Source organism: Pristiophorus japonicus, chromosome 7, assembly GCF_044704955.1.
Source record: "Pristiophorus japonicus isolate sPriJap1 chromosome 7, sPriJap1.hap1, whole genome shotgun sequence".
Classification (NCBI taxonomy): Eukaryota; Metazoa; Chordata; class Chondrichthyes; family Pristiophoridae; genus Pristiophorus; species Pristiophorus japonicus.
In genome coordinates, this window is record NC_091983.1 from 118991041 (window position 1) to 119004157 (window position 13117).

Below are 13117 nucleotides of genomic sequence, written 5' to 3' on the forward strand. Positions count from 1 at the left end.
CTTTGACACTGTTAACTGCGAAGGACTATGGAGCATCCTCCTCTGTTTCAGCTGCCCCAAAATGTTTGTCGCCATCCTCCGCTTGCTCCATGATGACATGCAAGCTGTGATCCTGACCAACGGATCCACCACAGACCCAATCTATGTCCGGACTGGGGTCAAGCAGGGCTGCGTCATCGCGCCAACCCTCTTCTCCATATTCCTCGCTGCAATGCTCCATCTCACATTCAACAAGCTCCCCACTGGAGTGGAACTAAACTATAGAACCAGTGGGAACCTGTTCAACCTTCATCGCCTCCAGGCTAGATCCAAGACCGTCCCATCCTCTGTCGTCGAACTACAGTACGCGGACAACGCTTGCGTCTGCGCACAGAGGCTGAACTCCAAACCATCGTCAACATCTTCACCAAGGCGTACGAAAGCATGGGCATTGCACTAAACATCCGTTAGGCAAAGGTCCTCCACCAACCTGACACCGCCACACAGCACTGCCCCCCGGTCATCAAAATCCATGGTGCAGCCCTGGACAAGGAGGACCACTTTCCATACCTCGGGAGCCTGTTATCCGCAAGAGCAGACATCGACGACGAGGTCCAACACCGCCTCCAGTGCGCCAGCGCAGACTTCGGTCGCCTGAGGAAGAGAGTGTTCGAAGATCAGGCCCTCAAATCTGGCACCAAGCTCATGGTCTACAGGGCTGCAGTGATACCCATCCTCCTGTATGGCTCAGAGACATGGACCATAAAGTGTTGACATCTCAAATCGCTGGAGAAATACTACCAACGAAGTTTCCGCAAGATCCTGCAAATTCCCTGGGAGGATAGATGCACCAACGTCAGTGTTCTCGATCAGGCCAACATCGCCAGCATCGAAGCACTGACCACATTCGACCAGCTCCGTTGGGCAGGCCACATCGTCCACATGCCTGACACAAGACTCCCAAAGCAAGTGCTCTATTCGGAACTCCGACACGGCAGACGATGCCCAGGTGGGCAGAGGAAACGTTTCAAGGACACCCTCAAAGCCTCCTTAATAAAGAGTAACATCCCTACCAACACCCGAGAATCCCTGGCCAAAGACCGCCCTAAGTGGAGGAAGAGCATCCGGCAGGGCGCTGAGCACCTCGAGTCTTGTCGCCGAGAGCATACAGAAAATAAGTGCCGACAGCAGAAGGAGCGTGCGGCAAACCAGACTCCCCACCCACCCTTTCCTTCAATGACTGTCTGTCCCACCTGTGACAGAGACTGTAATTCCCATATTGGACTGTACAGTTCAACTGAGAACTTACTTTTAGAGTGGAAGCAAGTCTCGATTTCGAGGGACTGTCTATGATGATGATGACAACCATTGTCACCATACCATAATTCCTCGGCTTCTACCTTCAAATCAATGAAAATTCCTTCAATCCACTAATCATCCTAGAAACATAGAAACATAGAAAATAGGTGCAGGAGTAGGCCATTCGGCCCTTCGCGCCTGCACCACCATTCAATAAGATCATGGCTGATCATTCCCTCAGTACCCCTGTCCTGCTTTCTCTCCATACCCCTTGATCCCTTTAGTCGTAAGGGCCATATCTAACTCCCTCTTGAATATATCCAATGAACTGGAATCAACAACTCTCTGCGGTAGGGAATTCCACAGATTAACAACTCTCTGAGTGAAGACGTTTCTCCTCATCCCAGTCCTAAATGGCCTACTCCTTATCCTTAGACTGTGTCCCCTGGTTCTGGACTTCTCCAACATCTAACTTGTCCAGTCCTGTCAGAATCTTATATGTTTCTATGAGATCCCCTCTCACCTTTCTGAACTCCAGTGTATAAAGGCCCAGTTGATCCAGTCTCTCCTCATATGTCAGTCCAGCCATCCCGGGAATCAGTCTGGTGAACCTTCGCTGCGCTCCCTCAATAGCAAGAATGCCCTTCCTCAGATTAGGAGACCAAAACTGAACACAATATTCCATGTGAGGTCTCACCAAGGCCCTGTACAACTGCAGTAAGACCTCCCTGCTCCTATACTCAAATCCCCTCGCTATGAAGACCAATATACCATTTGCCGCCCTCACCGTCTGCTGTACCTGCATGCCAACTTTCAATGACTGATGTACCATGACACCCAGGTCTCGTTGCACCTCCCCTTTTCCTAATCTGCCGCTATTCAGATAATATTCTGCCTTCCTGTTTTTGCCACCAAAGTGGATAACATCACATTTATCCACATTATAGTGCATCTGCCATGAATTTGCCCACTCACCTAACCTGTCCAAGTCACCCTGCAGCCTCGTAGCGCCCTCCTCACAGCTCACACCGCCACCTAGTTTGTCGTCTGCAAACTTGGAGATGTTACACTCAATTCCTTCATCTAAATCATTAATGTATATTGTAAAGAGCTGGGGTTCCAGCACTGAGCCCTGTGGCACCCCACTAGTCACTGCCTGCCATTCTGAAAAGGACCTGTTTATCCCGACTCTCTGCTTCCTGTCTGCCAACCAGTTCTCAATCCACGTCAGTACATTACCCCCAATATCATGAGCTTTGATTTTGCACACCAATCTCTTGTGTGGGACCTTGTCAAATGCCTTTTGAAAGTCCAAATACACCACATCCACTGGTTCTCCCTTGTCCACTCTACTAGTTACATCTTCAAAAAATTCCAGAAGATTTGTCAAGCATGATTTCCCTTTCATAAATCTATGCTGACTTGGACCGATCCGGTCACTGCTTTCCAAATGCGCTGCTATTTCATCCTTAATAATTGATTCCAACATTTTCCCGACTACTGATGTCAGGCTAACTGGTCTATACTTACCCGTTTTCTCTCTCCCTCCCTTTTTAAAAAGTGGTGTTACATTAGCTACCCTTCAGTCCATCGGAACTGATCCAGAGTCAACAGACGGTTGGAAAATGATCACCAATGCATCCACTATTTCTAAGGCCACTTCCTTAAGTACTCTGGGATGAAGACTATCAGGCCCCGGGGATCTATCGGCCTTCAATCCCATTAATTTCCCTCACACAATTTCCCGCCTAATAAGGATATCCTTCAGTTCCTCTTTTTCACTAGACCTTCGGTCCCCTAGTATGTTCGGAAGGTTATTTGTGTCTTCCTTCGATCCTAGATCACATCAGACTTCTTTGTCCTTTATAAACATATAAGGCTTAATCATCTAATTGAATACATCAATACAAAGTAAGTGCACCCTTTCCTGCATGATTATAATCTCTGAATAACAGAGCATAAGCGCATATTTTCCTTTAATACAATTATTTCAAAAGTGACCATAAGCTAACCCTTTCTCCTAGTGCTTCTCTTAGGTAACCGAGACAGATTTTTTGATCAGCTTTCCTACAAGCAGAAAGGGCAAGAGCAATCACAGGAAGAATTGAATCTTTTTTTTTTGAAGGGGGGGCCGGGGAGGTGGGAAAGAGAAAGAGGGTCTCACCTGCAACCATCTGGCGCCACATCTTTCATGACCCCTCCTCTAGTGGGCATCTAAGTTGCACCCATACTTGGGCAAGTCCCTGCCAAAAATATTTTAATAAGATGGTATCGCCCTTACCTTGCATATTCCAGCATGGTCAGGAACAGAGTTTAGTGGTTAAAACAACACTGACAGTGTGTAGGGTAGATTGGCTCTATAAATATGTCTATCATGATTCATATTGTATATCCATTAAAACGGCGTCTGCAGGATACAGTTACATTTTTAATAAAGAAATCATATTTTTGAATTGCAAAGCAAAAATGAAGCCTGGGGCAACCTGCTTCAATGAGTTGACATGACCATCTCATAATAATACAGCTTCAATTACATTTGACTGAGACTTCAGCCAAGTGGCTGAAACACCCACTTTTTGTGGGCTGAAGTGGGGTGTCTTGTACCTCTGTGTGCTTCACAGTAATTTTGTCTGAACAAGCAGCAGCACTAGTACTATCCATGGGCTGCAATGAAGTAGAGCTGGAAGATGAGTCTGGGAGGCAGGGGGAGGGAGAAGAGAAAAACAAACAGAAGTACAGAAATTGTGTAGAGATACGAGCACAAACCTTCAGCTACCAATATTCAGAGCAAATGATTGCCAGGAACTACAGATATGCAGCTGAACTGCAGTTGTACCTACGACGGAAAATAAGAGCATTGATCGTGAAAAGCCCATTTGACCCATCAAACCATTCTTTCCATAGACCATGTACGCTCTGCTCTATCGAGAGCTGCAGTCATCCTGGGGAGAAGTCCTGTAAAGTTTCTCTTTGCTCACTCAAAATGAAGTCAAACAAAATTCCAGAATATCTGAATAAAAACAAAAACCTGCAAGTGCTGGAAAACTGTCGCCAAGGGCGGCCGAGTGTCCATACCCTTCATATATTGACTTGACCAGCTACATGTTTCTAGTATTTCTGATCTGATCTGGGATATTTGACTTTATATCCCACATTATTTATCCAGCACTATGTATGGTTAGACTGCGCATCCAGAGATGGCATGGTTATAAGGTGGGGGAAAAGGTTTTAATTGTCTGCCTTGGTCTGGCATTTCCAGCATTTTACCATCACTGTGTGCACTTATCCTTGCAACTTTTCAACCAAATATTATTCTAGTTCTTTTGAAAAGGTACTAATCAACACTTTAGTTTAAAGGACAATCTACGTAGCAACTATGTGGGAGAAAAATATTTCTCTGATCTCAAGTCTTCCTACGGTTTGTTGATTTTATACTTAAGTCTCGAGATGGCACTCGTTATGCAAGGCAAATAATTGGTATGTATCTACATTAACATTCTTCTCAACATGGAGCATAAAATGTAAATAAAATCATAATTGTACAACTCCGCCCAGAACACCCGATGAATACAGGTAAGGAAGTCAATTTAGCACACCGTGTCCATCAGGCTCTTCCTTCACCATTAAAAATGAAGCACTCCACATGGTAACTCCCGATCACTTTCCTGGTAAAGGCAAAAGGTAAAAAACAAACAGCAGTCCTGCTTTCATACCTCAAATTCTTTCACCTTTTCCATTGTAATTAACTGTCGTGACGTATGGCTTGTGAGAGACTGTTCACAGTTACTAATAAGTTTCAGGCAAGGATGCTGGGGGATAACATCTTCGGTGTATCTGAGAGAAGAAAAAGGAGAAAAATAAGTCAAACATTAGAAGGAATGGCTGCTTCGCAAACAGAAATGTTTGAAGGCTCTGGTTAGAAATCATCCCGTGACCCATTCCCTAATCTTAACTGATCACTTGTATTTGGACACATTAGCTGGAAAACAATTCAAATGTAGGACAGATCAAACCTCGGAGCGTCCCAGTGGCACAAAGAGTGGAATCATTTCTACAAGGCGGCCATAATTTTACTCTGTCCTTTCTGCAACAATAATCCAGTTTCCCTCGTAATGTTATTAATGTAATCAAAGTACAATATGAGAAACCTCACTCCATCTCATTTCCCATGTTTCTGCTCCAGTCAATTGCAGATTCACATATGCTGTTATAGAAACATAGAAAATAGGTGCAGGAGTAGGCAATTCGGCTTTACGAGCCTGCACCACCAATCAATATCATGGCTGATCATCACCTCAGTACCCCTTTCCTGCTTTCTCTCCATACCCCTTGATCCCTTTAGCCGTCAGGGCCATATCTAACTCCCTCTTGAATATATCCAATGAACTGGCATCAACAACTCTCTGCGGTAGAGAATTCCTCAGGTTCACAACACTCTGAGTGAAGAAGTTTCTCCTCATCTCGGTCCTAAATCGCTTACCCCTTTATCCTTAGACTGTGTCCCCTGGTTCTGGACTTCCCCAACATCAGAAACATTCTTCCTGCATCTAACCTGTCCAGTACCATCAGTATTTTTTATGTTTCTATGAGACCTCCTCTCATTCTTCTAAACTCCAGTGAATACAGGCCGAGTCGATCCTCTCTCCTCATATGTCAGTCCTGCCATCCCAGGATTCAGTCTGGTGAACTTTCGCTGCACTCCCTCAATAACAAGAACATCCTTTCACAGATTAGGAGACCAAAACTGAACACAATATTCCAGGTGAGGCCTCACCAAGGCCCTGGACAACTGCAGTCAGACCTCCCTGCTCCTATACTCAAATCCCCTAGCAATGAAGGCCAACATGCCATTTGCCTTCTTCACCGCCTGCTGTACCTGCATAAGAACATAAGAACATAGGAACAGGAGTAGGCCATCTAGCCCCTCGAGCCTGCTCCACCATTCAAAAAGATCATTGCTGATCTGGCCGTGGACTCAGCTCCACTTACCCGCCCGCTCCCCATAACCCTTAATTCCCTTATTGGTTAAAAATCTATCTATCTGACATTTGAATACATTCAATGAGCTAGCCTCAACTGCTTCCTTGGGCAGAGAATTCCACAGATTCACAACCCTCTGAGAGAAGAAATTTCTTCTCAACGCGGTTTTAAATTGGCTCCCCCGTATTTTGAGGCTGTGCCCCCTAGTTCTAGTCTCCCCGATCAGTGGAAACAACCTCTCTGCCTCTATCTTGTCTATCCCTTTCATTATTTTAAATGTTTCTATAAGATCACCCCTCATCCGTCTGAGTTCCAACGAGTAAAGACCCAGTTTACTCAATCTATCATCATAAAGGTAACCCCCTCATCTCCGGAATCAGCCTAGTGAATCGTCTCTGTACCCCCTCCAAAGCTAGTATACTCTTCCTTAAGTAAGGTGACCAAAATTGCACGCAGTACTCCAGGTGCGGCCTTACCAATACCCTGTACAGTTGCAGCAGGACCTCCCTGCTTTTGTACTCCATCCCTCTCGCAATGAAGGCCAACATTCCATTCGCCTTCCTGATAACATGCTGCACCTGCAAACTAACTTTTTGGGATTCATGCGCAAGAACCCCCAGGTCCCTCTGCACCGCAGCATGGTGTAATTTCTCCCCATTCAAATAATATTCCCTTTTACTGTTTTTTTTTTTCCCCCCCAAGGTGGATGACCTCACATTTTCTGACATTGTATTCCATCTGCCAAACCTTAGCTCATTCGCTTAACCTATCTAAATCTCTTTGCAGCCTGTGTCCTCTACACAACCCACTAATCTTTGTGTCATCTGCAAATTTTGTTACACTACACTCCGTCCCCTCTTCCAGGTCATCTATGTATATTGTAAACAGTTGTGGTCCCAGCACCGATCCCTGTGGCACACCACTAACCACCGATTTCCAACCTGAAAAGGACCCATTTATCCCAACTCTGCTTTCTGTTAGCCAGCCAATTCTCCATCCATGCTAATACATTTCCTCTGACTCCGCATACCTTTATCTTCTGCAGTAATCTTTTGTGTGGCACCTTATCGAATGCCTTTTGAAAATCTAAATACACCACATCCATCGGTACACACCTTTATCCACCATGCTCGTTATATCCTCAAAGAATTCCAGTAAATTAGTTAAACATGATTTCCCCTTCATGAATCCATGTTGCGTCTGCTCGATTGCACTATTCCTATCTAGATGTCCCGCTATTTCTTCCTTAATGATAGCTTCAAGCATTTTCCCCACTACAGATGTTAAACTAACCGGCCTATAGTTATCTGCCTTTTGTCTGCCCCCTTTTTTAAACAGAGGCGTTACATTAGCTGCTTTCCAATCCGCTGGTACCTCCCAGAGTCCAGAGAATTTTGGTAGATTATAACGAATGCATCTGCTATAACTTCCGCCATCTCTTTTAATATCCTGGGATGCATTTCATCAGGACCAGGGGACTTGTCTACCTTGAGTCCCATTAGCCTGTCCAGCATTACCCCCCAAGTGACAGTGATTATCTCAAGGTCCTCCCTTCCCACATTCCCATGAACAGCAATTTTTGGCATGGTTTTTGTGTCTTCCACTGTGAAGACCGAAGCAAAATAATTGTTTAAGGTCTCAGCCATTTCCACATTTCCCATTATTAAATCCCCCTTCTCACCTTCTAAGGGACCAACATTTACTTTAGTCACTCTCTTCCATTTTATATATCGGTAAAAGCTTTTACTATCTGTTTTTATGTTTTGCGCAATTTTACTTTTGTAATCTATCTTTCCTTTCTTTATCGCTTTCTTAGTCATTCTTTGCTGTCGTTTAAAATGTTCCCAATCTTCTAGTTTCCCACTAACCTTGGCCACCTTATACGCATTGGTTTTTAATTTAATACTCTCCTTTATTTCCTTGGTTATCCACGGCTGGTTATCCCTTCTCTTACCGCCCTTCTTTTTCACTGGAATATATTTTTGTTGCGCACTATGAAAGAGCTCCTTAAAAGTCCTCCACTGTTCCTCAATTGTGCCACCGTTTAGTCTGTGTTTCTAGTCTACTTTAGCCAACTCTGCCCTCATCCCACTGTAGTCCCCTTTGTTTAAGCATAGCATGCCACCTTTCAATAGCAGCAAGCTTAGGGTCAAAATAGGGTTGCTGCACACTCAAATTCTCAGGATGCCATTTTAAAGTCTGTTGGTCTGTGATCACCATATCCATTTTCACTTAAAAGTCAACTTTCAATTTTTGATGTTTTCGACTGAATTCCATGCTGTTTACATTCAGAAATGTAAATTCGCATCGGTGTCTTTGACCAAGTTTGTTGCCCTCTGCACAGTTTTTAACAATTTTCTCTGCTTTGTGGGAGAAGTATAACAACATAGAGTAAAGGATGACGGAAATGCTGAATAGTCAGTCGAGGGACCCAGTCCTTCTCTCAATTCACCCTTCGGACAACCATGTAATGTGTATGGTTAGACTGCACGTCCAGAGATGGCATGGTTATGAGGAGGGGAAAAGGTTTTTAAAATTCTACATTTGTTCCTATTAGTCAATATATGGTGTGTTGTAAACAGCAAAGTTAGCAATACAAGTAAAAGAAAACTTGAGTGAACGAAGAACAAAGTAATTATTAAAAACATTTTTTTGCAGGGGGGGAAAAATTCCCCACATTTTAACGGATAATGTGCAAAAGTTCTCAATTTATACACGTGTAGGATCTTTAAGGTAAATTCCTGTTGTAATTTGAATCCATTCTCCATCAGAAACATTGATGCCACAAGAGTGGAGTGGGATGGGGTGATAATTAATGAAGGTGGATTTAATCATAAATATGTGCTACATGACTACTAATTACTTTAACATTTTTCTGAAAATATTTTACAAATATTGTAAAAGAAATCAGATTAATGCTATTATTTGTCTCACGGTCCAGAGGCTGCGGGGTAAATAATATGGCATTGTTTTCATTCATCATCACTGTCTTGTGACTCCTGCAAGTCAAGTGCAAACAGGATAAGGCTCGCTGCAATATCCCCTACGGCCAATAGCCAGCCAACATTCACACTTGGTCACGAACAAAGTAACAAAGGGTGGCTGGTGCCTGTGAAACCCTACCCCGGTACAAGTCACCACCTTCAGGAGAGAAGGGGACCATACTGGAGGGATAGAAGAGACAGCGGCTATGTCAAAGGATGAGAAAGTTAAGGCATTACCTTATCTGTACTTGGTGATTTGTTCCTTCACCGTCAACTGGTCAAAATCCTGGAACTCCCTCCCCAACAGCACAATGGCAGCACCTTCATTGCATGAACTGCAGCAGTTCAAGAAGGCAGTTCACCATCACGTTCTCAAGGACAATTAGGCTTGGGCAATAAATGCTGGCCTTGCCAGCGACATCCACATTTCAGGAACAATTTTTTTTTAAATTATTGGACTGTCAATCCTCTGTATAATGCTCTTTAAGAACGGCATCATTAGGAGAGTTTGGAAAAAAACTTATATTAGTTAGTCCTATCTAGATATCTGTGGGAGGACTGGGAAGTGCTGGGCAGAGACTGGCCTTTCACTTTGGAGACTTGATTTTGAATCCAGCTCAAACTGATGGGATGAAAGTCAACGCTGTCTGCTGGTTGTAAGCAAGAGACTAAATTGGTCTGTGATAAAAATACTTATCATTAATATTACTTGCACATATAATTGCTGCTCCCTTTGAATGATAAAGTAATCAACAACGTAGTACATCTGCGAGCATTACAGTGAAGTGCAATTAAATCCCTTAAAACCAAGTAACTAAGCACATAGCCCGTTTTATCAATTACATTCAGAATATAAATACTGCCCGCCCTATCTCCATCTTTTTCTTCAATGATTTCTATTTTATGTAGCACCTTGGAACATTTTTTATGTAAAAAGTGCCACATAAACAAGCGCTACTCTTGGGGAAGGGAGAGCCAATAGCACTCAATCACACTCCTTGGTAAATCCTGCACAGGGCACTGGGGTGGTTTTGCAAGGAAAAATTCTATTGTTCTATGCAAATACATAAATCTTGTAATGCCATCGGACAATTGTTTACGTTAAAGGTACGACAAATAAATACAAGTTTTTGTCATTGAAAATTTTCTAAATCTCCAAAACAAATTTCGGCAGAATCACAAACCTTCAACCATTTTGAATGTTGTGTTCCTTTGAAGAGTCATACCTTTTTGTGTTTTTAGTAAAACATTAACCTAGAATGACCCAACTTAAAGAAAACACTTTCTCAATTTCCTTTCATTATGGGGATGTACTGTCAAATTTGTTTTGCTTTCGAGTTTCCTTTCAACTGTCTGGGTGTGACCGTGGGCTGCTGACAGATTGAATCCTGCCGTTCCAGTACAACCAAGGAGTCATGTAATGTGAAGTTAGTCGGATTTTGTTTAGCTTTTAGAGCCATCACATTATAGTAACATTGGTGGAATTTAACAGGAATAGTATTCAAATATTCAAAATATCACGACCATAATGATAAAATGTCAAAGCTGTTAGAATGTGTAGAATCAATTCAGACCAGAAAAGAAATTCAGTATAAATATCATCATAGGCAGTCCCTCGAAATCGAGGAAGACTTGCTTCCACTCAAAGTGAGTTTTTAGGTGACTGAACAGTCCAATATGGGAATTACAATCTCTGTCACAGGTGGGACAGATAGTTGTTGAAGGAAAGGGTGAGTGGAGAGTTTGGTTTTCCACACGCTTCTTCTGCTGCCTACGCTTGTTTTCTGCAAGCTGTCAGTGACGAGACTCAAGGTGCTCAGCGCCCTCCCAGATGCTCTTCCTCCACTTAGGGCGGTTTTTGGCCAGGGACTCCCAGGTGTCGGTGGGGATGTTGCATTTTATCAAGGAGGCTTTCAGGACGTCCTTGAAACGTTTCCTCTGCCCACCTGGGGCTCGCTTGCCGTGGGGGAGTTCCAAGTAGAGCGCTTGCTTTGAGAGTCTTGTGTCAGGCATGCGAACAATGTGGCCCGCCCAACGGAGCTGGTCGAGTGTGGTCAGTGCTTCGATGCTGGGGATGTTGGCCTGATCGAGGACATTAACGTTGGTGCGTCTGTCCTCCCAGGGGATTTGTAGGATGTTGCAAACACATCGTTGGTGGTATTTCTCCAGCAAGTATAAAACTGTAATGTGTCACAGGCTCAAAAATCTTTTCCTTGGAACCACCAAAGTATTTTAAAGTAAAATTTTGGAAACATTTAATAAATCACAAGTCTACTCATAACCATCAATCTGATATTAAAATTTAGCTGCATAAATATCCCTGGGGTGATGCAGCTAGTCTGAAATATCCTGTTTGAATACCAGCCAAGTCTGAATATCAATATCTGCTGTGCCACCTCACCCCTCCCCATATTCATTTGTCAGATCCAATACTATGAGGCAACACAGTGCTCCAATTTGAGATCGGTAAGAAATAGAAAACAGGTCAGTGACCTAACTCACCCAACAAAGTGCAATACGTTACCAGATAGAGAACTGCACTGATGGTAACTAGTGAGAATTCTGCAAATTAACATGGCCTGTCATCCTTGATACAAGGAGAACAACACAGAGCCACTACAGCAAAGTGAGAAGGAATAAAGGAAACACTAGATAAGATCCTCCACTACTCTGACTTATCTATATGTGTACATGCATATGGGTAACTGCCATTAGAACTTACACACTGCAATCCTAAATAACCAAGACAGAAAGGGACCATGGCAATCCTATGATTGGCATGATAAATTTCCTTGTTCTACAATGAAGCAGCTGATCAGTTATGCCACATAAAATACACATGAATTCTGAATCTACAGAACAGATTGCAGCACAAAAGACTATTTCCTCTGTGTACTATCTGGAGTGAAATCATAAATACAATATTTATAAATCAGTTTATGATTTCAGTACATGTAGTGCACAGAGGACATCTTCCCTCTCTAGATCGATGTCATGAACACTTCAGGTCTCATGCTGCGAGACTGAATCTTCTTAGCCTACATGAGCCCAAACAAGCAGTGCTGGAAGATCTGTAGCACTTGATCTAATATAGGCAATAAATATTTGTATAAGTTTTAAGGGCTCAACTTTCCCCAAAGCCATTTTTTGGTGTATTGCAAGAGTTACAAGAGTTGGGCCCCAAATACGCCAAAAAAATAACTAGCAAGTTTCCCAGTTATATTTTTTGAAATTGGCGCCGTGCAGCTTGTCCTATTGTTTCGGGGGGGGGGGGGGGGGGGGTGGAACCTAATGTCTGTGCCGAAAAAAATGATGCCCCCCCGGCCCGCTTTCTACGCATGCGCGAAAAAAAAAGGACGTTTTTGACGTGACTACGATGGGCGTGCATACCCAGTACAGCAATTGGCCATTTTTAAAGAGCCAGTTGTGTGTGAGAACGTTAATTCTCATTGGAAAAAATCGGAGCTGCAATACAATATGCAACGCAGTTCAAGGACCAAGAATTTCTTACAGGATGAAGTGGAGGCAATGGTTATTGTAATTCAGGCCAGATGGCACGAGTTGGACACTCGCAGAGGTCACATAAAAGATTCACCAAAAGAAAAGAACAAACGCTGGAACCAACTTGCAGAAGATTACTGTGCAATGGCGACCAGCCCGAGGTCTGGAAGCTAGTACAAAAAGAGGTGGCAGGACCTTGGTCAAGTAGTTAGTGTAAGTAATATTTTCATTTAGTCAATGGAACTGCAATTGTAAATGTGACCATCAGTATATGCCCCACCCAGCAGAAAGACACCCTCTCTAAAAAGTTATATTTTCATCTTTGCAGAGGAAGGTGGCACACAACAAAAGGTAAACAACTCGAACAGGAGGTG

General features: G+C 43.4%; 1 protein-coding gene across 2 annotated transcripts in view; it reads right to left on the minus strand.

Moving 5' to 3' along the window:
- The window catches only part of trmt11 (tRNA methyltransferase 11 homolog), a 137256-nt gene that overhangs the window by 63287 nt on the left and 60852 nt on the right, over window positions 1-13117 (minus strand). For both annotated transcript variants that reach the window (XM_070885274.1, XM_070885275.1), the window contains exon 12: window positions 4992-5112. In XM_070885274.1, coding sequence (XP_070741375.1) covers window positions 4992-5112 — 121 coding nt within the window. The remainder of the gene's footprint in view (window positions 1-4991; window positions 5113-13117) is intronic.